Here is a 25814-nt window from a genome sequence, read left to right as displayed (position 1 = left end):
TTTTGCTTTAGAAACTATCAGATCGTTTTGCATGGGGACATTTAATGATGCGCAATGTTGTCCACGGACAAAAGTTTCCGTGAGTCAGTTTTGCAAATTGCATAGCCACATGCTGCCCTATCTATGAGACCACGCACAGGCTGTCTGCGTTTTCCGGGGAAGACACGCGCAGAGACGCCTATTAACGTGACTGTACATGGGCGGGAGAGATTGCCTGCGTGAGTGGGTTTGTGTGTGTGTGTGTGTGTGTGTGTGTGTGTCTGTGCGAGCGCGCAAGCGTGCGTGCGAGCACCCGAGGCCAGATGCCGAGTGGATCCTCTTCTCGTCGACATAAGGGCAGCTGTACGTGATCATCACACCAGAAACGTGTTTTAGAATGAGAACTGGCCCACCCACACATGCAGAACAGCCTGAAGGTGTGTGTGAGTGTGTGTGTGTTTGCTGGTCTCTGGAAATGCAGAGGAGAGAATGAGTAAGAACACACTGGCGTCGGTCAACCACACACATAAGCAGACAAACACAGACACTGTCCAAGATGATTTCCAATGCAATATTCTGTCCACTGCCCTTCTTGGCACAGCTGCAATTAACAGTAAGATTCTGATCTCCCTCTCTCTCTCTCTCTCTCTCTCTCTGCCCCTCTTCAGTGTCTGGTTCACATCCAATATGTTTCCTCATATTCAATCCTTAATGTCCTGCAATGAGAAGACAATAAAAATAAGTGATTTTCCACTGTATTAATATTTCACGACGGCCTAGCATGATGGGGCAGGCAGACTGCTCATCCTCTCTGCATCATCATGGCAATGTCCACCAATTATCTGGCGTCTTAAGGAGCTAAAATATAATGGGGTACCCATTAGTGGTTCCCAGTGGTATACTGATAAATCATGTTGGATCCAGTGTATGATAACCCTCTATAAGAATGAACAATGGAAACGCTAGGGGAGGGCGAAGGGTTGGGAGAGTGGAGAGGATGTCTTGGTAGCAGGTGGCGTCTGGCATTTAAACATGCATCTCAGTTGGAGCCTATTTCAGCTGTGTTGTTACTTCATTTCTGAACAAATATCTGATCCTTGTAATCACCGTGCCAATCTCTAATTACAGTGGAGACACATGCGTGCGGAGGAGGACACAGAGGCAAACACACACACACACACACACACACACACACACACACACACTCAAACAGAGGAGGAGGTTGTGTCACACTTGGTGGGCGGCAGCTTGGCAAAGAAGTTTTCGCCTTGAGAAGGAATGAGCCCAGTAGCACTTTGAGCTAACAACACACACACACACACACACACACACACACACACACACACACACACACACACACCAAGCTCTCTGATCAGCTATCGATTAAACACAAGCACAATTGCATTCAGAACACAGCACAGTAGAATATTAAAAAAAGGAAGTTAATTTTGTTGTCATGGTAAAAATATATGCAGTAATGAAGACAGAGAAAACCAAACAGAGTGAGGATTTCCTCATTTCTGGCACAGCATGTTTTATTCTTCATTGTGCCATTACAAAAATGTTTAAAAATCTTAAAGTTGTACCGTTTTAGACTACCTTTTATGATTCTGCAGACTATCCTGTCGGTCATCTAGCAAGTTCTCTTGAGCATTTCACGCACGCAACAAAACTGTGAATAGATGTCGCCCCGAACAGGAAAATAGTCAAAGGGCCAAAATCAAATGCAATCTTCAGATACAGACGATGTTGTATTCATTTAAAGGCCTGTGAGAGGCACCGAAAGTGATATAGGGGACGAGTGAATGATAGAGCCAAGGCCGTCTCTGTAATGGGGGTGTCAGGTAGACTATTGGAGTGAGTTGACCCTCGCTTAGCTTGGCTGAAAGCTCACACAAAAGAAAAGTCATTAATCACAAACGTCTGGTGCCCATTCAGAATGCATGGAGTCTCCCTCTGACCCCCCCTCGTTCCCTGTTCCCCGTCCCCCTCACCCCCACACCCCCTCGGGGGACAGCTAGGCAGGTAATTACAGCCCACTGGAGGGACACTATAGGGGACCTCTGGGAAGGGTCCGAGGTGACAAGGGAGAGGTTTTGGGGGGCGGTGATGCAAACAGGATGAACACTAACACATAGGTCACCTGAAAAGGTCTTCTGTCCTAGAGGGTGCGGTACGATGCAATGCATTCTCCTGGGTGCACATTCACACAGGCTGAATCACCTGCAGCATCCTATACACGTGTACTATGTGTTGCATTCAATAAGCGTATTCATATAAGACTAATATGAAGGGAAAGAAAACCTCTCATTGGAAAATGTTTTGTTTTTTACCACATAATGACACTGGAGTATAAATCTCTTTTTTTAAATAATTAATACATTTGGCATCAATTATTGATGTATTGTGCATTTGTTGTGTTATGCATAATGGATCATAGTGTTTTGGGTTCAACTTACAGCTTCAATAAATTAATGCATTTAAGAAAACATATTGAAACTTTTGAATATGTTTGCATTAAGGCAAAAAAAGATTTCCCGGACAGAAAACAAAAACTTTGTGAACTAGCAGCCATCAGCAGTTACCCCTCCAGGTACGCTTTTCAATTCCACAATTTAGCATTTAGCATCAGCTGTGCGGCTAATGTGGCTAAAACCATAGACATATAACATCAACATATAACATGACATATACATCTATATATGACTATGGATAAAACTGTCAGTCTGCTCGACTGGGTCATATGCTCAACGCAAAAGGCGGAGAGACGCCGCATTTTAAACGGGTGAGCTGCTACTGGTGGACGTGACGGTGTAAACTCACCACCACTCTGCCGGTGTGCCTCGGGGGACTGATGAATAAAATGAGAGGTTTTAGATGAGGGGACAGGGACTTGTGGCATCATTATAAACACCTGTCACAGCAGACATCAAATGTGACAGAGAGCTGCGCTGTGCAGGACAGAGCTCTGCGGTTGGCAGACGATCCATTTGCAGTTTCAGCGGGCAAAAAAAACGTAAATAAAGCAATAACCCTGAGAATTGCACACCTGGGTTTTACGATCTCTGTGTGGTACTCAGGTTATTAATCTTTTGTCAGCATCCTTTCGGTTGGAGCAACCGCTGGACAACGGATTGGGTTGTCACGATTCTGGCGACAGGTTGTGGATGTTTGAGCTCAACAGCCAATCAAATTACATTCATTCTTCATTCTGTGCTCCTGAGAACTGAGTTAATTGGCTGGGATTGTTTATGGCCTGGTCTGAGCTACGATGTATGTTTCCCATCTACAGAGCCTGGACTGAGTATTAACTCCAGATTTGTTTTAGTGCACACACAGAACGGACAGCTAAGACTGTGAGAGGCAATTCAATGAATTTCACAAAATGTGTATTGGATGAGAATCGTGGACTGAACCTTTAATGACAAGTGGAACGCAGTACAATATTTTACATTATCTCTCTGCTTCAATGGCTACTGTGATAGGCTGAGAGCAAGTGGCTTTGGTTGGTTGGGGAGTGATACTTCTGAGGTGTGACTGTGTTACTGTGAGTGTCTACACACACAGGTGTGAGGCATGTCAATTGGTTGTGGATAAGCAACAGTCTGGAGTGACAAATGATGGCAGTCAGAGCTTCTGTAAATTATGTAAACAGACTCACACAGATGCGCGCACACACACACACACACACACACACACACACGCACACGCACACGCACACGCACACACACACACGCACGCACACGCACACACAAATCAACTTATCCACTTGTGGACATACACTGCATATGTGGATACATGCATATATATACACATGTGTATGCAAATACCTACGCACAAACACACAGGGGATGCTGCGATTCTTTCTCTGGCTCTTCCTTTTGTAAACAGACGCAAAACTGCAGATACTGGTCCAGATTAGTGCAGGCTGATTAATACGTAAAAACACAGACGACATAGGAAGGCGGAGAACATCACTATTCTAAATCTTTCAACATGGTAATTAAACGCCTTTGTGGAGTTCAACAAAACAGTGGAAAAAAACGTCAGCAATTAGCAACCTTCATTTGATTTGATAAATAACAATGCACATATTTGTTTAGTCTCTACTGATACATTGCTCAGGTGTGCTTGAATAGAGTATAGAAATCAGATTTACCCCACAAATGATGCTCATTTATCTGCTGGACAGTAGGGAAACACCATACCTGCAAGCTAGCTGTGAGCACTGTGTGTGTGTGTGTGTGTGTGTGTGTGTGTGTGTGTGTGTGTGTGTGTGTGTGTGTGTGTGTGTGTGTGTGTGTGTGTGTGTGTGTGCGAGTGAGAAAGTGAGAGGGGGAGAGATAGAGAGAGAGAGGGATGGAGGGAGGGAGAGAAAGCGACAAAGGACGAGAGAGAGAGAGAGAAAGACAGAGAAAGCAAGGAAGGGAGAGAAAGAGAGGGAGAGAGACAGAGAGAGAAAGAGGGAGAGAGAGAACTCTCTGCACATTTTCCCAGACCACAGATTAACACTGTGTGGCTTCAGATGGATGTGGCTCTGGCTGCGAGTCATTCATCGCCATAATTACATGCGGCGCTGGATCATTTAGTCCTCTCTGAGAGTGCACCGCTGGGAGCCATAGCAGCCACTGGCCTTCACCTGATTTATTTATTCTGTGCAGTTTCTGCTGCAGCAGCCGGAGAGGATCAAGTGTGTGTGTGTGTGTGTGGAAGAATGTGAGAGGGTATGTTACCTTGTGTGGTGTGGTTGGTGTGTGTGTGTGTGTGTGTGTGTGTGTGTGTGTGTGTGTGTGTTTGTGTGTGTATGTGTGTGTGTGTGTGTGTGTGTGTGTGTGTCTCTCTGTGTCTCTGTGTGTGTGTGTTTGTGTGTGTGTTTGTGTGTGTGTGTGTGTGTGTGTATGTGTGTGTGTAGGGAAAGAGAGAATGATAAAGTGGGCGGATGGAGATCAACAAACAGGGACTGAGAGGGTAAATGAATGATACAGACAGAAAGAAGAGATAGAATAGAGGATCCATTAGCACAAGGGGAGGGGGGAGGGAGAGAGAGAGAGAGGGAGAAGGAGAAGAAGAAGAAGAGAAAGTAGATGAGGAGAAATATGTGGAAGAAAAGAGGATCCATAGATACATGCACAGAGAGAGAAAGAGAGGGAGATGGGGAGAATGATGGAGAGAGAGAGAGAGAGAGATGGGGGAGAATGATGGAGAGTACTCTCTGTGGGATGTGAATGCAGGAAGTGAGGGATTCCATGGTCACACATCAGATCATCCCAGCGTTAGGTTTAGACATTGTCAGTGCGGCCCAAGAGAGTAATGGCTTTCTACCGTCGGCCTGAATATTGGCAGCGCTGCCTTTGATCACAGGCGTGTGTGGGCTGGAGGCAATGTGGAGAGAGCTGTGTATGAAAGAGCGAGAGAGAGAGAAAGAGAGGGAGAGAGAAAGAACGAGAGGAGAGAGGGGGGTAGGGGTGTATATAAAAGGCTGCCGAGAGACCATTTTGATTTGAAAAAACATGAGCTCCAGAAAGACAGAAAGAGAGAGAGAGAGATTGTTCCAACAGCAGATAAAAAATGTTGAAATATTTCCAGGAAAAGAGCACACGATGTTCAATATCTTGAACAAGTCATGACCCAGAGAGAACACAGTTGAGAATACAGATAAGGAGGTGAGGGGAAAGGGAGCGCTGAGAATCAGTGAAGGCTCCAAATGTACATTTTTCATCCTCATGGTCAAAGCTTGAGGGTTTTGCGTGCAAATAAATGCACAACTCTAAACTGAGAGAGATATGCAGCTCCAATAACATTGAAATAGAATCAGTTACAGTTGAATCAAAGTGCTACTCACTTGATGATTGCCTCGCCTGCTAGACCAGATTAATTCACACAGCAGCAATATGGACCACTAACAGACCCAGAGGGCTGTAAACAGTCTCTAACTGGGGGGGGGGGGGGGGGGGGGGAACTGGGGGGTTTCGGGGGGGGGGGGGGGGTATGAATATATGCAAGATGCACAAGCACACACACATGGACACACACACTCCCAAAGCCAATCCTGAATGGAATGCAAAGGAGTCTATTCCACTGGATGCAAAGGAGTCATATTTTTTGACAAAACAGATTGAACAGAAAGGACATATATAGTGCCTGTGATATATGTCACCCTTTCAAAACAAGGACTGAGAAATTAGATAAAGCTCAAATAAATGGCAGGACAGCCTTCTGCATTTGAATTTACACACATATAAAGAAAACACACACACACATGCACTCTCACACACACACACACACACACACACACACACACACACACACACACACACTCACTCACCCACAAACTACACTACACACCCCTCTACACATAAAGTGAACAATGGACCACAACCCACTTAAGATGATGGCAGCATTAATAAATTAAACTCTACTAGATGAGCAGACATTTCTACATACCAAGAGAGCCTGGTGACCTTAAGGCATCTCTGTCATTTATGTTCTTTCAAAATAAGAACAGAGCATGAGCCTCTTAAAGCTCTGAAAGCCTCTTAAAACTAGTAAATGTCACGAAGATACTTAAAGACATTTCCTACACTTACCAAGACACCTATGACTACTCTGAAGGAGTTACAAGCTTCAGCAGCTGAGATGGGAGAGACTCTGCATACAACAACTGTTGCCCAGGTTCTTCACCAATCAAAGCTTTATGAAAGAGAGCCACTGTTGAAAAAAACTCATCAAATCTCGACTAGAGTTCGCCAAAAGGCATGTGGAAGGCTCCATGGTCAGGTGGAAGAAGGCTCTGTGGTCTGATGAGACCAAAGTGGAGCTTTTTTTTAAACAGTGGCTCTCTTCCATAAAGCTTTGATTGGTGAAGAACCCGGGCAACAGTTGTATGCCGAGTCTCTCCCATCTCAGCTGCTGAAGCTTGTAACTCCTTCAGAGTAGTCATAGGTGTCTTGGTGGCCTCTCTCTCACTAGTCTCCTTCTTGCACGGTTACTCAGTTTGTGAGGACGGCCTACTCTAGGCAGATTTACACATGTGCCATATTCATTCCATTTCTTGATGATGGATTTAACAGAATTCCAGGGGATGTTTAGTGTCTTGGACATTTTTTTGTATCCTTCCCCTGACTAATACTTTTCAATAACCTTTTCTCTGAGTTTCTCGGAGTGTTCTTTTGTTGTCATGGTGTAACGGTAGCCAGTAATACTGATTACTGACCAGTGAATGGACCTTCCAGACACAGGTGTCGTTATTTATTTTACATTACATATTTTTATTTAATTGACATTACTGTGTAGAAATCTGTTTTCACTTTGACATTAAAGAGGGCTTTTGTGTATGTTTTTTTCTTCAAAAAGCCAACTTATATTGACCATAATTGATTTATAAAAGCAATAAAAGGGTAAAACATCCAAGGGGGTGAATACTTATGCAAGGCACTGTATAACCAACAGATCCAGAGTTTACACTTAAGGACCTGGTGTACCTCAAGCACCTGGTGTACCTTAAGGATCTGGTGTACCTCAAGCATCTGGTGTACCTTAAGGATCTGGTGTACCTCAAGCACCTGGTGTACCTCAAGCACCTGGTGTACCTCAAGGACCTGGTGTACCTCAAGCACCTGGTGTACCTCAGCCCTTGACTCTCATGCCAGTGTGCTTCGTCATGCCATAGATACCCTCATCTTACACTGGAAGGACATCTTTGCCTGTCAAAGGGTGATCTTGAGGTCCCATCTCTTTATTCCATAGGCTACTGCACCATTGTCCAGATGAGCTCTTTGTCTTCAAAGGCAACCATAATTTTGATGGATGAGACATGATCAGTGAGTCTGCACATTCACTTTGTAAATAGTGGAATAGAATAAGAGGCTATAGCTCACAAAGTACCCAGTTCACACAACTACATATATAAATCAACAGATCCAGTGTTTACTTATAGACATTCACACACACACAAGTGCCCCCCTCACACATACTGTATATGTCTACCTATTTCTATACATGTATAGATGCTGCTACAGGTTGACTTGCAGACTCCTGCTAATTTTTTTGCAAAGCACTGAATTCAACTGAGATATTTAATAAACTTCTATCAATTTTTGTGGTAATTGTGTGTTGTGGTATTTGGATAGTCCGCTTACAGACTTTACAGATGGTTTGTTGAAATTCAAGTTCAGTCTTTCTGTTTGTTCACTGAACATCACCTTTACCAAACCCAACCCCTAACCCCAACCTTAATCAGAAACTGGTAGAGTTGTTTATGGTTTGTTTATTATCTGAGAATCTGTAGATCGTCTATAAAAGGGACCATCCAAATAAAGTGTGACCATTGTTGTTAGTTACATGAATTGACGGCTTTGACAAAACCCATGATGTCTGACAGTCCTCACTCCTGGCTGCCGTTCCTTTTACTGCCTGCCTACAGCTCAGGTTTTCTGCCTCCTTTGCAATTCAGTTTGAAAAAAACTACCAAACGATCCAGGAAATATTTACTTTTAAAAGTGAACGTGACACCAGAAAAGCAACACAATGGCATGGCAAGCCTGTCGCATCTAAGTTACCCTCTAGAAAACACACAATACACACAATACACACAGACCAGTGTTATCTTCTCTGCAAACACAGTTGTTGCTGCTGAGGTCACTAAGACTGCATACGTGTCACTTCAACTGAGCACTCTACACAGAACCCTTAGATCTTCAGGAGGGAACAAGGGCTTTCTTTTCCTTTGTAGACTGAGGGCTGCTGAGAAAAAGGTATATTTCCTGTCAGTGTACAGCAACCCTTTCAGACGGAGAGGAGACAGACACCTTGGTTGGGGCATAATGCAGAGAGGGGAGACGGGAGAGGAGGAGAGGGGGAGAGGAGGAGAGGAAGAGAGGAGGAGAGTCATTTCCGAGGAGACTCAGGCTTCTGCACTCAATAGCAGTGTTATTGCCAGGCGAATAATAAATCCATAGACAGCCGCAGATGGAGCCTATACATCAATAAACAATCTCTCTCTCTCACACACACACAGAAAAACACTTGAACAGCAGCACAAGGAGAGAGCCATTGGCAGTTTCATCACAAACTCAGCCCTTCCCATCTCAATGTAGTGGTGGAAAATGGCACATTTGTGGACAAATACCTGCACAACAGCAGTGCAGACACAGCGAAAGTGCTACAACACACACACACACACATACTAGAGCACTAACACAGCCAACACACTACAACAGCCCTACAAATCTATCTCTCCCTCACACACACTACACTTCTGAAGCAGCACTGACTTAACCAACACACTTTCAATAGGGATAAGCCGTACAAATCCCTCTCTCTCACACACACAGACACACACACATTACACACTGACAAGAGGAGACGCAGATGTAGAAAGGAGTGTATGCCTTTATTGGAATGTTTACAGGCATTTTGATCCATCAAATTTGGTAACTTGGTCACAGACAAATGACGTCCAAGACTATATAATACTGGTCCAACAAGTCATTTTAATAGCATTTTATTCTTAATTGATATCAAATTTCTTTCTCATAGACATCCTCGGCACAGTGAAAGTGCACGTGATGATGTTATCTCAGAAAACAAAAAGAAAGAGAGATAGAAAACAAGAGAGATACCTATATGAAGAAGAAGTAAACTGCTTGAAGCGTGACCATATTAAAAACGCGAGCAGAGAGTCGGGCCACGTATTCTGCGTATAGTTTTGGAAAAGCCGAGTCACGAATTGGTGTGTTTCAAGGCCTTGTCTCATTTCGTTTATGTTATTTTTTTTTCCTCTTTGCATATATATATAAAAAAGAACTTCTCTTCCCTGGTAAGACAGCGAGAAGTGCATTCAAAAATGATCCCATGACATAATGACACTTACACCTCGCACTTATAGCAATATCTTATCTCGATTCATCAACAAAAAAGACACATTGGGCACCGTTCATTATTTTTTTGACTATATATAACTATCATTAATATCATTACCATAAATCGTCATCATTATCACAACCGTCAACAATTGTTAACCCCATTTCGCAGGGGGAGAAGTATGCAAGTTTAAGTCATGGTTTTGGCGTTACAACCTGGTGTCTTGTGAAAATTATATATTTCTAAGAGGTGGTTGTCGAGCGAAGCTATCTGATTGGCTGTCTTGGAGAGAAGGGGTGTGTGGTCATCTTTTCAGGTGGATGTGGTCTGTCTGTGCCTCCTTGCTGGCTGTCAGTAGCTGGCAGTGCACCCTCAGGTGGCATGAGGTGGGACTGCAGCACAGAGCGCTGCCCCCGGTGGGGTTGGGGGGGTACTGGTTTGGCTTTTTGAACTCTAGGACATGACCCCAAACACAGGGTTGTGACGGCAGATGCTGGGCCCAATCTCTTCATAGTCCTTTTTGGTGTGACACACTTGGTAAAACTCAGGCTGTTGGAAGTAAAAGGTAGAGTAAGTGAGCGAGATGAAAAAAAACAACGGGCAGAAAATGCTGAAGAAAGATCTAGAGATATTTCATTTTGAAAATTGCAATTATGGGCTAATTGTAAGCTAATTACATTGTTATTACTTTCTTAATATTTCATAGTTTGGGAACACAAAAACTCATTAAAGAAGAGAAATTATTGCCGACTTGAAATTCAACACACAAACAAAACCATCATCATTTATGAAAATGACAAACAATCCAAACAACTGCCACAGTAATAAGGTTGTGCAGCTTCACAATAACACTGTTTTGCCACAGGACTGGAAAACATCAGAGCAGCAACAGCGTTGTTGTGTTTCAGACTAAAAGCTACATACTAGACAAGTAGTTACGCCTGTACTGAGAGGTTCTCAATGGACCCTGAGAGGTCAGCAGAGGTCAACTTACAGTGGAAGCCAGCATGGACCCTCCAAACCACACCGCGTATCTCTGCATGTGGTGGGTGATGACTTGCACATCAATGGGCTTGGGCTGAAAACACACACACACAAACACAAACAAACACAATTAACTAAATAAAGGTTAGCCAACTGTAGTAAACAATTCAAAACCACCTCATTGCTAGTGGTTAGTCCAACAGACCAACATAAAACACTTGACCTCCTGAATGACTCTGCTGGTGACACAGTGGAACTGAAGTGTCCTGAAGAGCACTCCAAACAATGTTACATAATTAGCATCAGGTGGTTGACCTCCTCTCTCCTCTCCACGTGTCAGCCCACAGCCTCCTTCTCCGCCCGAGCTTTAGCAGTCCCTCGGTTTATGCGTCTCACTCTCTCTCCCAGTCCCTTGGTTTATGCGTCTCACTCTCTCTCCCAGTCCCTTGGTTTATGCGACTCACACACACACACACACACACACACACTGTCCTGGACATAAACAGCCGAGACACGACTCGTTCAGATGCACTCTGATGATCAGATCTGATCTTATTAGTAGGCGCCGTGAACAAACACCCCTCACACTCACGTGCTGGACATACACAGCTGAGACGCGACTCGTTCAGATGCAGTCGGATGATCAGATTTGATCTTATCAGTAGGCGCAGTGAACAAACACCCCTCACACACACACACACACACACACACACACACACACACACACACACACACACACACACACACACACTTTCCCCTGCCATGTCTCCTTACTCTCCCCTGGATTCGTTGTCCATCAGTGGCTGAGTGGATTCAGTGATGGGCTTGTGACACTTCCCCGCTCTCTACCTCCGCCCTCATCTCACTCACCTTCAGCTTTCCTCCACACACACACACACACACACACACTCTCTACCTCCGCCCTCATCTCACTCACCTTCAGCTTTCCTCCGCTCAGCTCCTCGCTCATCTTCAGGCGGGCGTCCACGGTTCTCTTCAGGTCCCTCTGGAGACGGCGGCCAAAGTCGCGGAACATGGTGGAACCTCCTGAGAGCACGATGTTCTGCAAAGGGACAAAGACAGACACACACACACACACACACACACCAAGTGAGTCAGACGCAGACGTAACCCAGACATTAACAAAACTGCCACGGTCAAACATTCACATTCATAGAGATGCTCTGTGCTGGGTAAAACGTCTGCTAAATGATTCAATCTATAAAAAGGTAAATTGGCTGCATTTATACAGTGCTTTTCTACTCATAGAGCACTCAAAGCGCTTTCACAGAAGAATGCCTCAGACATCTGCCTCAGACATCTACCCATTCATACACATCGAACTAGCAACCTTCTGATTGCTGAACAACTGAACGCCTATCGCCTCAACGCTAACATAAGATGAACAGCCCAATAGTTTAAACACTCAAGGTCTACACCTAAAGTGTGTGTGTTGCTTTGCTGCTGAGCTTAGTGTGACAGACAAACGACAAGTGCGTGAAAGACGATGTGTAAAGAGGGAAAGTGTCATGGGGAGGGTCTCGTACCTTGTAGAGGGGTCGTCTGGTATCGATGGGGCAGTTCTGGATGACCTCATCCACGACCTCAGAGATGGGCTGAGTGAAGTCAGGGTTGGCAAACTGACAGGGGGAGAGAGAGAGAGAGAGAGAGAGAGAGAGAGAGAGAGAGAGAGAGAGAGAAGAGAAAATGGGGTTTATAGGAGGCTGAGATATCATAGGAGAAATGCTTTGTCCCTAAAAAAAAATCATGTTTTAGATCCATAGCCATGATGCCAAGTCTGATGGACGATGCAAAGAAAACGTTTCTATACACTCCAACATATTCTATACACTCCGACATATTCTAGACCTATATAGCAGACCATGAGGCGTTTAACAAGAAAGAAGAAAAAAAAAAAAATCACCATATCAGGCATCTTATTGGTCAAGGTAAAACTGCTTAGCCTATTAGAGGACATGTTGCTGGGAGGCTCACCTCTGGGTGGAAGAAGATCTCGGGTCCCAGGAAGCGCTCGTAGCCCACGTCGATGGTGAACTCCTTCTTGCTGATGGCGTTGATGCCGGTGTACTGCTTGATCCACTTGGAGCCGTCTGTGTCGTACTTACTGAACTCCTTCACCAGATCAGGACACACGTAGCTGAAGCGTTCCTACAGGGACGGCAAAAAACACAGCCCATGATCCATCACCTCCTTACACGGATAAGCGCCTCTGAACGGATATCAATACCTGGACTTCATCCAGCCACCATCTACCAATAACATGTCTGCTTGTGGCCCACATATAGTCTGCTGCGTGACTGGATGTCATATTCAACCCACAGCCCAGTAAGTGACAAAGGGTGCAATTGTTAGCAACACATTAACGCCTACTTGAGTGTTGGCCACAATGGCCTGATTGCTTGTATTACAATCACTGTAATACAAAATCACAAGGTAATGCTGGGCATTTATGCTCTGCATTAATATGCATTTCCCCAAATCCAAATATTACATCTACATGCAGGTCCTGGGTGGAGGCAAGTGGTAAATAGCGCCATCAATAACCACCACCAGGGAGGAGGGCAATACACGGAGAGGCAATTCCAATTATTTTAGCATTTATAAAATCGCACAAAAAAAGGCTGTAACTTAAAACTCAGGACGTTTGTCCAACACCATAAAACAGCCACTCGACTCGACTGAGTGTACTCCTAGTAGTCTATGAAGGGGAGGTTCTTTGTCTCTCTTAGCCTCTCATCTCTCTCTAAGGATTCCTTAGCTCCCGGCTACGAGGAGCTCATCGAGCTGAAGAATTTACAGCTATAAAGTAGCGCCTTTCGTCTCATTAAAAACGCATGAGGATTTTTTTTTTTCGCCGAGCATTTGTACGGATCTGATGTTCGTCATCGTTACACAAGCATTTGATTACACAAACACTCCTCCCCGAGAAACCTGCCAACCATTTAACACACGATTTCAAACCCAAATTGATAAAGACAGCCGCTGTGTAAGCCAATTTAATTTACACAGACTCCATGCCGCTCAACCGGTGGAGCGCGGTCGTAGGAACAGCAAGCACGGGTTCGAACTCCTATGGGGCTTCCCGACTAATAAAACGCCTGCTTTCACTGTATGGGGAGCTGCTTAGGATCAAGGCATCTGCTAACTGACTGGATGACACGCCACATTATGATGACGGATCACGGGAGGTTTGTTGTGCCGCAGCGATGGCATTGATGACGACTTGCGTGGGAATGGGGGGGGGGGGGGGGGGGGGACAAAGCAGATACAGCCCATTTAACAGTGCACTGCAACTCCCGCTGGTGTTGCTACACTGCTTAGTGGCTCATCAATCCCAGTGCTGCGCCAGGACGCCGTCTAATGCAGTCGTGGGGCAACACTGCCATCTGGTGGCTTATGTGTGAAATGGCGACAGGGCTGTTGATGCTGTGAATGTGTGTGTGTGTGTGTGTGTGTGTGTGTATGTGTGTGTGGGGTGGTTGAATTCAACATCCTCCTCTTGACAGCTCTGTGCGTGTGTGTGTGCGTGTGTGTGTGTGTGTGTGTGTGTGTGTGTGGTGTGTGTTTGGGATGGGTGGAAAAGGGGCCTTCACTTTGACGGCAGTGGCGACTGCAGGGACTAAGGGACTGCAATGTGTGTGCTAAGAGAGATTGGCACCCTCACCTTGTCAGCTCAAGATCCTCCAGAGACTGCGCGGGACAAGTGTGTGTCTCTGTGTGTGTGGGATGGCTGAGATTGCTGCTATCACCTTGTAATCTCCTGGGACTACTTAGAACTGGGGGATGTGCTCTTACCTTAAATGCTCAAGTGTGTGTTTCTCCACACATCTACGTGTGTATGTGTATTAACCTTGAATGCTCAGGACAAATGTGTGTGTGTTTGTGTATATATATATATATATATATATATATATATATGTGTGTGTTCTTACCTTGACAGCTTTGGCCATCTCAAGAGACTGCTCAGGGGGGATATGTGTGTGTGTGTGTGTGTGTGTGTGTGTGTGTGTGTGTGTTTTCTTACCTTGACAGCTTTAGCGGTCTCCAGAGACTGCTCAGGGGGGATGTGTGTGTGTGTGTGTGTGTGTGTGTGTGTGTGTTCTTACCTTGACAGCTTTGGCCGTCTCCAGAGACTGCTCAGGGGGGATGCCCACCTCCCTCTCCCTCAGCAGCTGCTGGGTGAAGTAGGTGATGTCACGCCCGGCAATGGGAATGTGCTTAATGCAACTGCCGATCACGTAGCCCTCAGCCTGTGTACACACACACACACATCAGTACCTGTGCAACAACCGTACTTCAAAACACACAGAATTAGCTGTCATGATGTCATGTCGTGTTTAAATGTCTAAATCATTATACGGCTCCTCAGAATCTTGCAAAAGGTTCCATTGATTTGGCTGGGGCACCCCAACTTTTGGAGGTCTGATCTTTTTTTATAATGACGCTGTGAAAAAAATAATGACCACTGCCATTGGCAACGGGTTTTGTGCTTCTAATTCACATCTTTCATGTCATTCTGCAAGTAGTCAGTTCACTTAAGATAACAGAAATTCACTGTGACTTGAAGTCACGAAACAGCAACAAAATCATCAAAAAGAGGTATTTTGGAGCAATTTCTTTTATCGTTTGGCAAGTAACCGTATAATAAGCGGGATGATGTATAGTCCGTCGGTCAGTATCAGAAAATAAACCTGTTTGTCCTGTCGGGGTTTATCTTCCTGTATTGCACATTAACCCTGGCATACAACAGTACTGGTATAGAAAGCCAGTAGAGTGATGTGTGTGGCTGCCGAAGTGTGTGTAGCTGCCGAAGTGTGTGTAGCTAGAACTGTGTGTCATGTGGTTTGAGTGTCGATGTGTGTGCGAGTGTGAGTGAGTGTGCTATGAGAGAGTTTGTGTGTGTGTGTGTGTGTGTGTGTGTGTGTGTGTGTGTGTGTGCAGGCGTGGGAACCAAGTTATGGTGCAATGTGTGCGTGGGTAGGTGTTTTATAGCTGTAGAAGTCTAGAGTGTGTTTAAGTGTGTGTGTGTGTGTTTGTGTATTGTAACAGTGTGACCACGTACAGGGTGTGTTTGAGTGAGTGTGTGTGTGTGTGTACAGGGTGTGTTTGAGTGTGTGAAAACAGGAACTTACCACTGGGATGACATGAGTGACTCCATCCCCGCTGTCAATCACTGTGCCTGTCAGTGTCCGCTCACCCACCTGTCTGGAGGTCCAGGAGGCAGCCAACGCCAGGACAGCCTACACACACACACATTTATTTTTACACAAATATGAAACACACACAAATGCATCCATATACCATCATATCTATACACCCCCCCCCCCCCTTCCACACACACACACAGTTACTTCGTGCACAGGTATGAATAAAGACACAGAAATGCATCTACATACACATCCATGGCACATCTATAAACATACTCCCACACACACACACACCTGAGCTTGCACTCAGGCACACACGCATGCGCACACACACAGACATGCACAGATCTTGTGCAAACACACAGACATAAAATCAATCAGAATCTTGGCCTGAATCAAAACCAATCAGAATCTTGGCCAAGGACTAGGCGGGTTTCCATTAACCTTCTTAATGTGCAATTTCAAATTGCAATTAACATCAGAGTAATGGAAACGCATGAATTTAGAAAGAAATTGCATTAGGGGCTTTTATAAGAGTTGACGACGCAATATTTCGCAAAAAACTGACACATTGTTCGCATTTAAGTGAGTCACATGACACTACACGTTCAAAAACATGGTTTCGAGTCGTCTGATGAGACATAATGATTCTTACAGTTAGTTAGAGATAAAGACAGTTTTGGATCCACAGGGTCTGTGTAAAAGTATTTTGCAAACAATAACCTCCCAGAAATTCCCGATTCGATGCCGCTGCAAAGTGTAAAGGGTTTGCCTTTCCGTTATTATGACGTGCATCACATGCCCTCGTCGCCTTCGATTCCTCGCTACCGTGGCTATCGCCAAGACTTATCAGACGTCGGAGAAAAAACATCAGATGTTTAACTGAAATGACCATTGCTTAAGGAGCAACCCAGCACAATTGAGTTTTGTCGACTTTTTTCTTCCCCCGGCTTCTATTTTGTGCAATGGAAACCCGCCTATTGTCTGCCACTCAAGAAACACTAGGCTTGTACACCGTCAAACGTTTATCAAGCGTCTAATGCACACACACAGAGGCAGTGAGAGTGAGTGGGCGAGGACAAATGCAAGAATAAGATGGAGACAGAGAGGGAGCATGTGAAGTGTGTGTGTGTGTGTGTGTGTGTGTAGACAGAGAGACAGAAACACTCACCTGTACGGCAATGTAAAGGCCTGGGATGTTGAAGGACTCGAACATGATCTCAGCCGTGTACTCTCTGTTCTCAGGGGTGTTGAGAGGAGGCTCCGTCTGAGGGACACATGCAGAGAAATATTTACACAAATGACACAACATTACAGGAGAGCATTACATGACGATTACTATTCTTATATATCTTTATATATTAATTTATTATTTATATATTAGTTGCAGTGGTAAGACATCAACACTGGTAAAAAAGATAACATCATCTATAATTATAGCTATTTTAAGTCTGCTCAAAGTGCCAGCTTCATCATAATAGTCTCTACATCGAAGAACTACTTTATTAAAACTTATGCTACATATAAATATATATATAATATATATATCTTATAAAAAGAGAACACCAGCAGGAAAACTCCCTGATATAAGCAGGAAGTGGTAATCTTGACCAAAAATAAGGCCCAGAGACAAAAAAGTCTCCAACAGCAGTCATTTGCTTACATTTGCTGCCAGGATTTGTATGTGTAACTTCCTCTACAGTAGCTCAGTTTATTCTGAAATGCTCACAACGGATTTGCTTATTCCCGGATCAAACGACCAATTGTGCGATGTTAAACCTGCCCTTTGCGTTCTGTTTATCCTGAAATTCTTCCTTACGAATCTTATTTCCGAACAAGCAGCCAATAGTGGGGGTTCTGTAAAGCTGACAACTTTCCCCCTTTCGAAACAGAGGCGCCCTCTGTGTGTGTTCTCTCACCAGCAGGAAGTAGTGATCCTCAGGTTCCGCCCGCAGATACTTGAAGATGACCTGCTCCATGAAGCGCTCCATCAGATCCCAGTCCTCCACGATGCCGTGGCGGATGGGCCACTGCAACCGGCAGGCAGGGAGGGGGGTGGACGGGAGGGAGGGAGGGAGGGAGACACATGGGTTTATTCAGGGAACAAGGAACTGGCCCACATAATAGAGAAAATACAGATCACATCATGCTGTGGCCTCCGCCAACACATCTCTGAGATATGTGGTTTTTAATTCACTGTGATGGTGATGGTGCACTCTTAAATTCATCTAATGATAAACAATGCTAGCAGTCCACTCCTAAATTCATCTAATGATAAACAATGCTAGCAGTCCCCTCTTAAATTCATCTAATGGTAAACAATGCTAGCAGTCCCCTCTTAAATTCATCTAATGATAAACAATGCTAGCAGTCCCCTCTTAAACTCATCTAATGATGAACAATGCTAGCAGTCCCTCGCCAGGTCATAGGTTCAAGTCACCAGGGAAGAAGCGAGGTGCATGTGATCAGTGCAAGCTGATTCTAGTGTTTGTCACATGGGTAAGAGTGCATTGTAATGAATGGGGTAATACACACAAACACATACGGCTTCACCGCACACAGGACTCATAGAGAAGTGCTGCCTGTCAAACATACAAAGCTTCTTCCTGTCTGTCTCCTCCTCCTCACTCACTCACGCAGACACACACACAAAGACATACAGTCACACACACACACACACACACGCACACGCACACACACACACACACAGGGCCTCATCTGAATGCCAGTCAGGGTGTCAGTTCAGCAGCCAGCTGGTGAGGCCTGCCAGCCCCGGACAACAGAGTGGGCTAATCCTGCCCTGAGCCAGGCCGGAACAGAGCTGCAGTCTCCCACACTGGTATAGACGCTTGTACCCACCGCTGCCCAGCAAACTGGCCCAGAAGAGAGCTGGAGTCTCACCCACTGGTATAGACAGGGACACTGGCCCTGGACACAGCCCCGCTCGCACCCACCGCTGCCCAGAAGAGAGCCGGAGTCTCACCCACTGCCATATCACCGGGGCACCGGACCGTCACTCCTGAAACGTGCCGTAAAGCTAGGCCTCTCAAACTCCAAATACCATAGAACTCATAGCTAGATGACATCCAGGCCTAACTGTCATTCAAAGAACAAACGAAACAGAAACTTGGTCCTCGCATCTGACTACTGAGGCTTCACGCCGTCGCATCACCACCCGAGCAACTTCAGTCAACGGTGTCAACTGTGGGACAGGAAGACCCTTCTCAAGACTAGATCACAGAACCCAGATCTAGAACAGCCTCTTAGAACTGCTCTACGAGCGAACACAGACACCTCTCTGTGCGGCCCAGAAACCGATAACGATCAGATCACAATCACGGTACAGGCAGCGTTGAAGAACAAGTGTGACAGCCATTGTTTTGGCTTCCTGGCTTCTGTGGCGCTCAACTTGACTTCATTTCCGGCTGTTATCTCATTACTATATCATACAGCCAGGTTTTAAACACTAACTCGCCTACACAGCCGGAGATTAAGGAATCAAGCTGTTAAGATGATAATGCCTCAGGCTTGAAAAAAAAGAAAGGATGTAGCCCAGTTCCATGCGAAGGAAGGGGTATATAAGTTTAAAAGAATATAAATTGTAGGACATTCGGAACTATTAAAACACCAAAAGTGTAAAGATTAATCTGTGGATACCAGTTTAAGATAAATCGATGATAAGGGAATGAGTAACTTCTAATCATGGCAACTAGCTGCCCTAGTTCATAAAGCGGTAAACCTATACAACTCATCCAACTGATTACATTTCTGTGGGGGTAAAGATGGCCGTAAAACCCCCAGTCTCAACCCCCTCCCTCCCCTGCCGCTTGGCACCTTAGTAGCGTAATTGGGTTTGTCTATCGCCTCGTCTCCGATGAAGAAGTCCAGGTCATCCACGCCCTTCATCATCCTCCTCTGAGCCTGGTCGCCCACCTTCGCCGACTCCCTGATGGCGATACCTGCATGGGGGAGAAAGAGAAAGAGAAAGAGAGAGAGAGAGAGAGACCGTTGTAAATTGCAGACAAGTCAAACTATATTAGTCCTAGGGGACTGACCAAAATGGCCAAACTGTTCTGTTTGAAACAGGAACAGAAAATCTCTGTGCAACGTGAGCATTAATCCCAGATGCTCACTGATGTGGGTGATTAGAGGAAGACACATTCCTCCCAGTCATCCGCTATCTGGGATGAATGTTTTCAAGATTTGAATGGCTGCGTTGGAGTTATATTGATTAAAAACAACAATCAACACTCTAGGCCTGAACGAGAATGCAAACTAAAGTGGGTGGAGTGCAATCTTTTTACCAAATGAGGATATGGCCATGTTCACTAAATGACTCACAAGTCACAACACTCTAAAAAAAGAACACTCACAAATAACAACACAGCTCCATTTAGGGAAAAGGGTGGTGACTAGTCTGAGATGACTTCTGTTAGCCCATGTGAGCCACAATGCAGCAACCCCACTGAACTTGTAGGGAAGAGAGCGCGAGCTTAAGCACAGACGGTTACATAAGCCTCTGGTTCAAGTTCATCCCCTTCTAATGTACACCAACGTGAGGTTTTGAATTCAGCCTCACGGAGAAGCACTCCTTGTCAGAAAAGCTGAAGTGAGCTGACCAAGGCTCTGACTGAGCATGCTCCCTCCTACTAAACATGGCTGCCACTTCCTGCTTCACCCCGTCTGACTCATCCGAGGACTATTTCAACTGCAAGGTTCAGCGCTGGTTCAACTGCTGCTGCTGCTGCTGCTGCTGCTGCTGCTGCTGTGGTCTGCATGTGCAGGATTCTCCTTGTGTCAGCACCAACACTGATTGGCTATTTTGAAACCCACTCCCTCGCACTCTCATGAGTAGGCAGTGGTTTCTCACAGCTGTGTAAACCTGCACGATGGCTGAATCCTGTGCTCACCTAATCAAGAGTAGTGGAGACCTGCCCTACCCTACCCTACTACGGGTTGCATGCAAAGATGCAGACCACAGAAACACAGAAATAACACTGTGTCACCGACACTGTAGCGCATCCGCTACGCCTAGAACACTTTAAAAAACATGTCATGCTCCCTTCGGTGACTAACTAGGCAACTGCAGAACTGATTTAGATCTCACACCATCACTGCTTTGCAAGTTACCACATGAAAATGGTGCTGCTTTAAACGCTCCTGGATGTGGTGAGTTTCAGCGCCCTTGAGCATTACGACAGAAGAGTCAAACTCCCCCAACCCCTCCTCTTCTCTTCTCTTCTCTTCTCTTCTCTCCTCCCCTCTCCTCTCCTCTCCTCTCCCTCCGTACACTTCCTTCAAGCTGTATAAAATTACAGTGCTTCGTGTGTCTGGTTGCTACTTAAAAGCACGCTGATTGTTGGTCTTGGCAGAGCCGGGTTCTTAATATACAGAGAAAAAGGAGGAGGGAGGGGGCGGGAGGGTAAATGGGGGCATTAGCCACTTCCTGTGCACGGCAGGGGACCCTGGGAGATCATTTCCTGTCAAGCTGTGCTGAAGATGCCAGGCTCCGCTAGCTACACTCCAATGACTTCCAATGAAAACCCGATGCTAACGCAACTCAAACCTGGCTGACGGTTAGGTGTGATGCGAGGGCTAACCTGGTGATAGCAGTGCTTGAACATACAATCTCCTGTAATAGAGTGCAATAGATCAGGCCTACACACACACCCTGCAACTGTAGATCACAGAGGATTAAGCTATTATAGCCCGTCTGATTAACACATTGGGTGCATATAATAGTCCTGCAGCTCCAGTTGATGAACTGTACAAGGTGACAATCCAGTCCAGTTCCAAGACAACAATGTTCATAAAAATGTCACGACTTCACCGTACTCTACATTTCGAAATGAATACAAATAGGTTAATTGATGACTGTGAAACCCATACAATGATACAAGACATTAACACATGTGGTGGTGGAGCACTTTCACCAACATCCCTAGGACATATACTCACAGGAGGGCACAATGAACTGGGGCTCTGTGTTGCCGGCATATCCAATTTTTGTGTATCTAGATGAAAAGGAGAGATAGAAAGAAAGACAGACGATTAATTGTCATTTTTTTATTCATATAATTGTTTTTGCTGCATCCTAGAGAGGCCGCTATAGTGAGCAGCATAATTATTTCAGTACATTGCCTATGGGTACGAAATCTGCATAGCTTACTTGGTAGTGGTCTTCCATACATGCATTTACATTTAAATTGCCATCGATTTAACAATTTTAGTGCATCAGACAGACAAGAAGCCCAGGTTAGCGCATCGGAAAAACAATGAAGACCTATTTGAATTTCTATGTACTGTAGGTCCATCGTCATGATCGGAACCCCTTAATGGCCCTAATCTGAGAGACTAAAAAGACAGCTCGGCTACCCATGAGCTTCGAGCGGCAAGTCTGCAACAGCACTCTCTGCATTGCGCATATTCTGTCATGTCTATCCAGCCAATCATCTCAGCAATAGGCTAACAGAAAGCTTAGACCAGGTCCAACAAACACTGTGATTACACAGGCCAAACTCAGGGGCATTGAACCTGGAGATGACCCTAAACAAACAATTTACAGTCCCAATGCTATTGTCAAAGTAATAATGCAGTTCAGTGATCAGCATATATAAAGACATGGGAACATGGCCCCTCAGTTATAGATCAAATACACTTATATACACTCAGCATATATATATACATATATATATATGTGTGTGTGTATATATATATACATATATACACACACACACACACACACTTAAATATCCACCATTAATAAAGGTTGTGGTGGGAGGCATGTATTCCTCTTCTTTTGTATTTTACACAATAGGCCTGAGTGAATGTTACCACTAGTCTGTACTTGCAGCTCCTCCCTGTAAACTGGCCACTATAACTTTCCACCACGGACACCTGATCTGGGATCTGTTGTTATTGAAGTTTTGGTAAAAAAAGTAAGTGATAGGATTGGTACGTAAATAACTGATCTGGGAACCCGCCCCCCATTCGTTCGTTCTCGAACACCTTGGCAGGTAAGGGCGGGGTCACACAACATTCCAGAGTGAATTCCCTACTTGTCCAGATAAGTCACATTATTGAGCGCAGCAAACACTGGCCTGCAAAAGTGTTCGCCTGAGGTTATCCCTGTGTAGTACTTGCTGGGTCGGTCTACAGTTGAAATACTAGTTACTTTAAAACTGCTATTAAGAGTGACCATACCACTGATTCAAATGCTGAACTTCCCCCTAGACGAAAAGGTTAAATCGCATGCGGAAGTAACAAATATAAAATTGACCACAATGACGATTAGGGAGCTGCAGATGTCGAGTAACAATGTCACAAGGGACAATACCATATAAGGAACTACACCATTTCAACAGTAGCATTAGGGTAAAAATGAACACTATCTAGGCGGTCAGAAATTCAGCGAATCATCATTTCTACACGTGCAAAACAGCTGTAATGCAGACATCTCCAGACTTCAACATTAAACGTAAAACAGCATGCAATGCCATAAGTATATTGCAGTCATGTTTGCATATTATCGCAGATTTTCTAAAGCGTAACTGAACTCGCCTACATTCAAGCCAGGAAGTAGGAGCGAGATCTGCATTGACGACCGCTGTCAGATTTGGCAACAAGGCTCCGCTAACTAGCTAGCTTCCTATCGATGGCAGCTTTTATCTAGGTTAGCTTTGTTGACAAGCTAGCTGCCAGCTATATTCTCGAACAGCTAACAAGCTATCTGACCTATTTTGCTAATAAACTGACATTAACTTGATTTGCGTAACAGAAGGATGTGCAAAACAGTGTGGCATCATTATCTTATTCTTTAGCCGCAAACGAGGAAGTTCATGTCAGGAAGCCTATTTGATCACTGTTGGCCCCATCTTAAGAATATCCGTGGGTAGCTAGCTAGTGTTAGCATGGCTCGCCGATGCATAGTAATGAATGAAAAAATAACTAGCTGATGCTTTGTGTCATTGCATACATGTTCATTCCTGCACCGAATGCGCCAGATATCCAGTACATATTATTTTCAAGTCTAGTTTCATCAGTGCAAAGGATCTTGTACAGACTGCTCCGTGAACACACCCAAAATTTCCACCCAGGCTACCTGATATGCCAGCTCTGAAGGCGAATGCTGACTGGCTAAGTTAGCCAGTTAGCTAGCCTGTTGGTCCAGCCAGCAGAATCATATAGATATCTAAGTTACCAGCTATGCTAACAAGCTATGTACCCACCACAGCAGCAACTTACCCCGTGCCACAATCAACCACACACGCCGGTAACCGTCCTGCCATCGTTTGTCTTCTTTAGAACTAATTTACTTCGCCTGGATTTAGTATTTTAGTGGTTAAATTGTAGATTTTTCTCTGTCTTAGACAGAGGAAAGACCGACAGAGGCGGAACCCTGAACCCGTACAGACAAGCGTCTACTTCCGCAATTAGTTCCATTCAACGCGGAAGCTGCAAATGGCTGACGTAAGATTGAAAGCAGAAATACGGGCTGACAGTTTACTGAGGCAATGATATAACGTAGGCCAGCCTAGTTTTACCATAAGCATTAGCTTTCTTCTCATTTTTCTTCTCACTTTATAGAGCGAGGGGATTCGCAAGTCATTTAATAACATCACCAGGCTTTAGGCTTCAGCTATTTCGCTTGATTGCTAAAGCAGACAGCTTTGGTGCAAACTGGATGGTGAATCTGAGTGGGCTGGTGAACATCTGTCTTGGACATCTTCACATGCCCCACATTCCAAAGGCTAGTCAAGTCGTGAGTGGATGAACACTCAAAACACATATTTGAAACTCAGTCACCAATTTGTTCCTTGTTTCGGCTTGTTTTAGTGAAGGCATGTTCTGCGATTTAGGCATTTTATAAATCAGCTAAATGGCACAGATGGCCTAATGCTGACTCTTATCATAGGCTATCAGTTTTTTTTCCCTTTGGTGGGCTTCTTTTACTGACTGTGATTCAGTGAGGAAGTTGACTGTTAATTGACTAGAGAGTATCTACATGGGCAGATTGTTGATTTGTGGGGCATTTTAATGAGGCTGTGGTGAAACCTGAGCTGAGGCCAAAAGGAAACCTTGCACCACCCTACACACCATAGTCTACTTAAGTACAATCCAAATAATGTCCAAAAGATGTTGTCCTGTTTTTTAAAACGAGTGAAATGCGACGGGCCTTTGGCCATGATATTGCATTGATTGTCTAAGAATAAATAGAAATAAAATAAATGTTTAATTCTTTAAACATTCACTCTAGCTACAGCCCATTCCAACTTAGGCTGACTGGCATTTGCTCACCAGCATCTCCATCCAAACAGTTAAGATCACTCTTGAGAGGACTATCATCTTATTATTTTTCTTTTTTTTAAATTCACATTCAGTTATTCCATTCAGATGCTAGTGAGTTGGGATCAGGGCATAGTTATGTTACATACAAAACATGTGAAAAGGAAAACCCAGACTTATCAACGATGTCATTTCATGGCATATACAGTAGGTGTACTTGCCAGTTAATTGTACCACCGGATTCAGACTGGACTTGGGGCAAAAGTTAATGAAATTTGATTGAAAGTGTATTGGAAGTGATTGGATTAGTTGTTAGCTCATACCAAAACACTGCAGATCTAACAGAACCATGGAAGCTGACAACATATGGAAAGTTAAACCACGAATCCCAAACTTAATAGGAGGAAGTGGCATATCATCCTTTACCCAAGCAAAGGCCTGTGTGATCCTTGGTTTAAGTTCCTTTGCCTTTATCCACACAACATCGGATTAAGTTATTTTGAGATTAAAATATTTTAAAATATTAAGACATGTTGG

At 44.7% G+C, this 25814-nt stretch overlaps 1 protein-coding gene across 1 annotated transcript; it reads right to left on the bottom strand.

The window, feature by feature from the left end:
- Positions 1-9351: 9351 nt before the first annotated feature.
- On the bottom strand, positions 9352-24448 carry LOC105900701 (actin-related protein 3). Its single transcript, XM_031582672.2, has 12 exons — positions 24237-24448; positions 21951-22006; positions 19827-19951; positions 17912-18022; positions 17164-17259; positions 15978-16085; positions 14952-15095; positions 12820-12993; positions 12372-12464; positions 11762-11887; positions 10835-10918; positions 9352-10389 (listed from the first exon to the last, which is right to left on the bottom strand). The coding sequence occupies exons 1-12, from the start codon at positions 24278-24280 to the stop codon at positions 10294-10296; spliced, it is 1257 nt and encodes a 418-aa protein (XP_031438532.1). The 5' UTR covers positions 24281-24448; the 3' UTR covers positions 9352-10293.
- Between the last annotated feature and the right edge of the window lie 1366 nt (positions 24449-25814).

Source organism: Clupea harengus, chromosome 16 (genome assembly GCF_900700415.2).
Source record: "Clupea harengus chromosome 16, Ch_v2.0.2, whole genome shotgun sequence".
Lineage (NCBI taxonomy): Eukaryota > Metazoa > Chordata > Actinopteri > Clupeiformes > Clupeidae > Clupea > Clupea harengus.
Note: the sequence above shows the minus strand (reverse complement) of the source record. Positions and strands in the feature narration are given on the sequence as shown.

Excerpts from the sequence above, each read along its gene's own strand:
- LOC105900701 (XM_031582672.2), bottom strand. The coding sequence starts at position 24,280 with ATGGCAGGACGGTTACCGGCGTGTGTGGTTGATTGTGGCACGGG. Across the intron at positions 22,007-24,236 it reads GTGGTTGATTGTGGCACGGG|ATACACAAAAATTGGATATG; the intron begins GTAAGTTGCTGC and ends CTTTTCATCTAG. Across the intron at positions 18,023-19,826 it reads AACCCAATTACGCTACTAAG|TGGCCCATCCGCCACGGCAT; the intron begins GTGCCAAGCGGC and ends TGCCGGTTGCAG.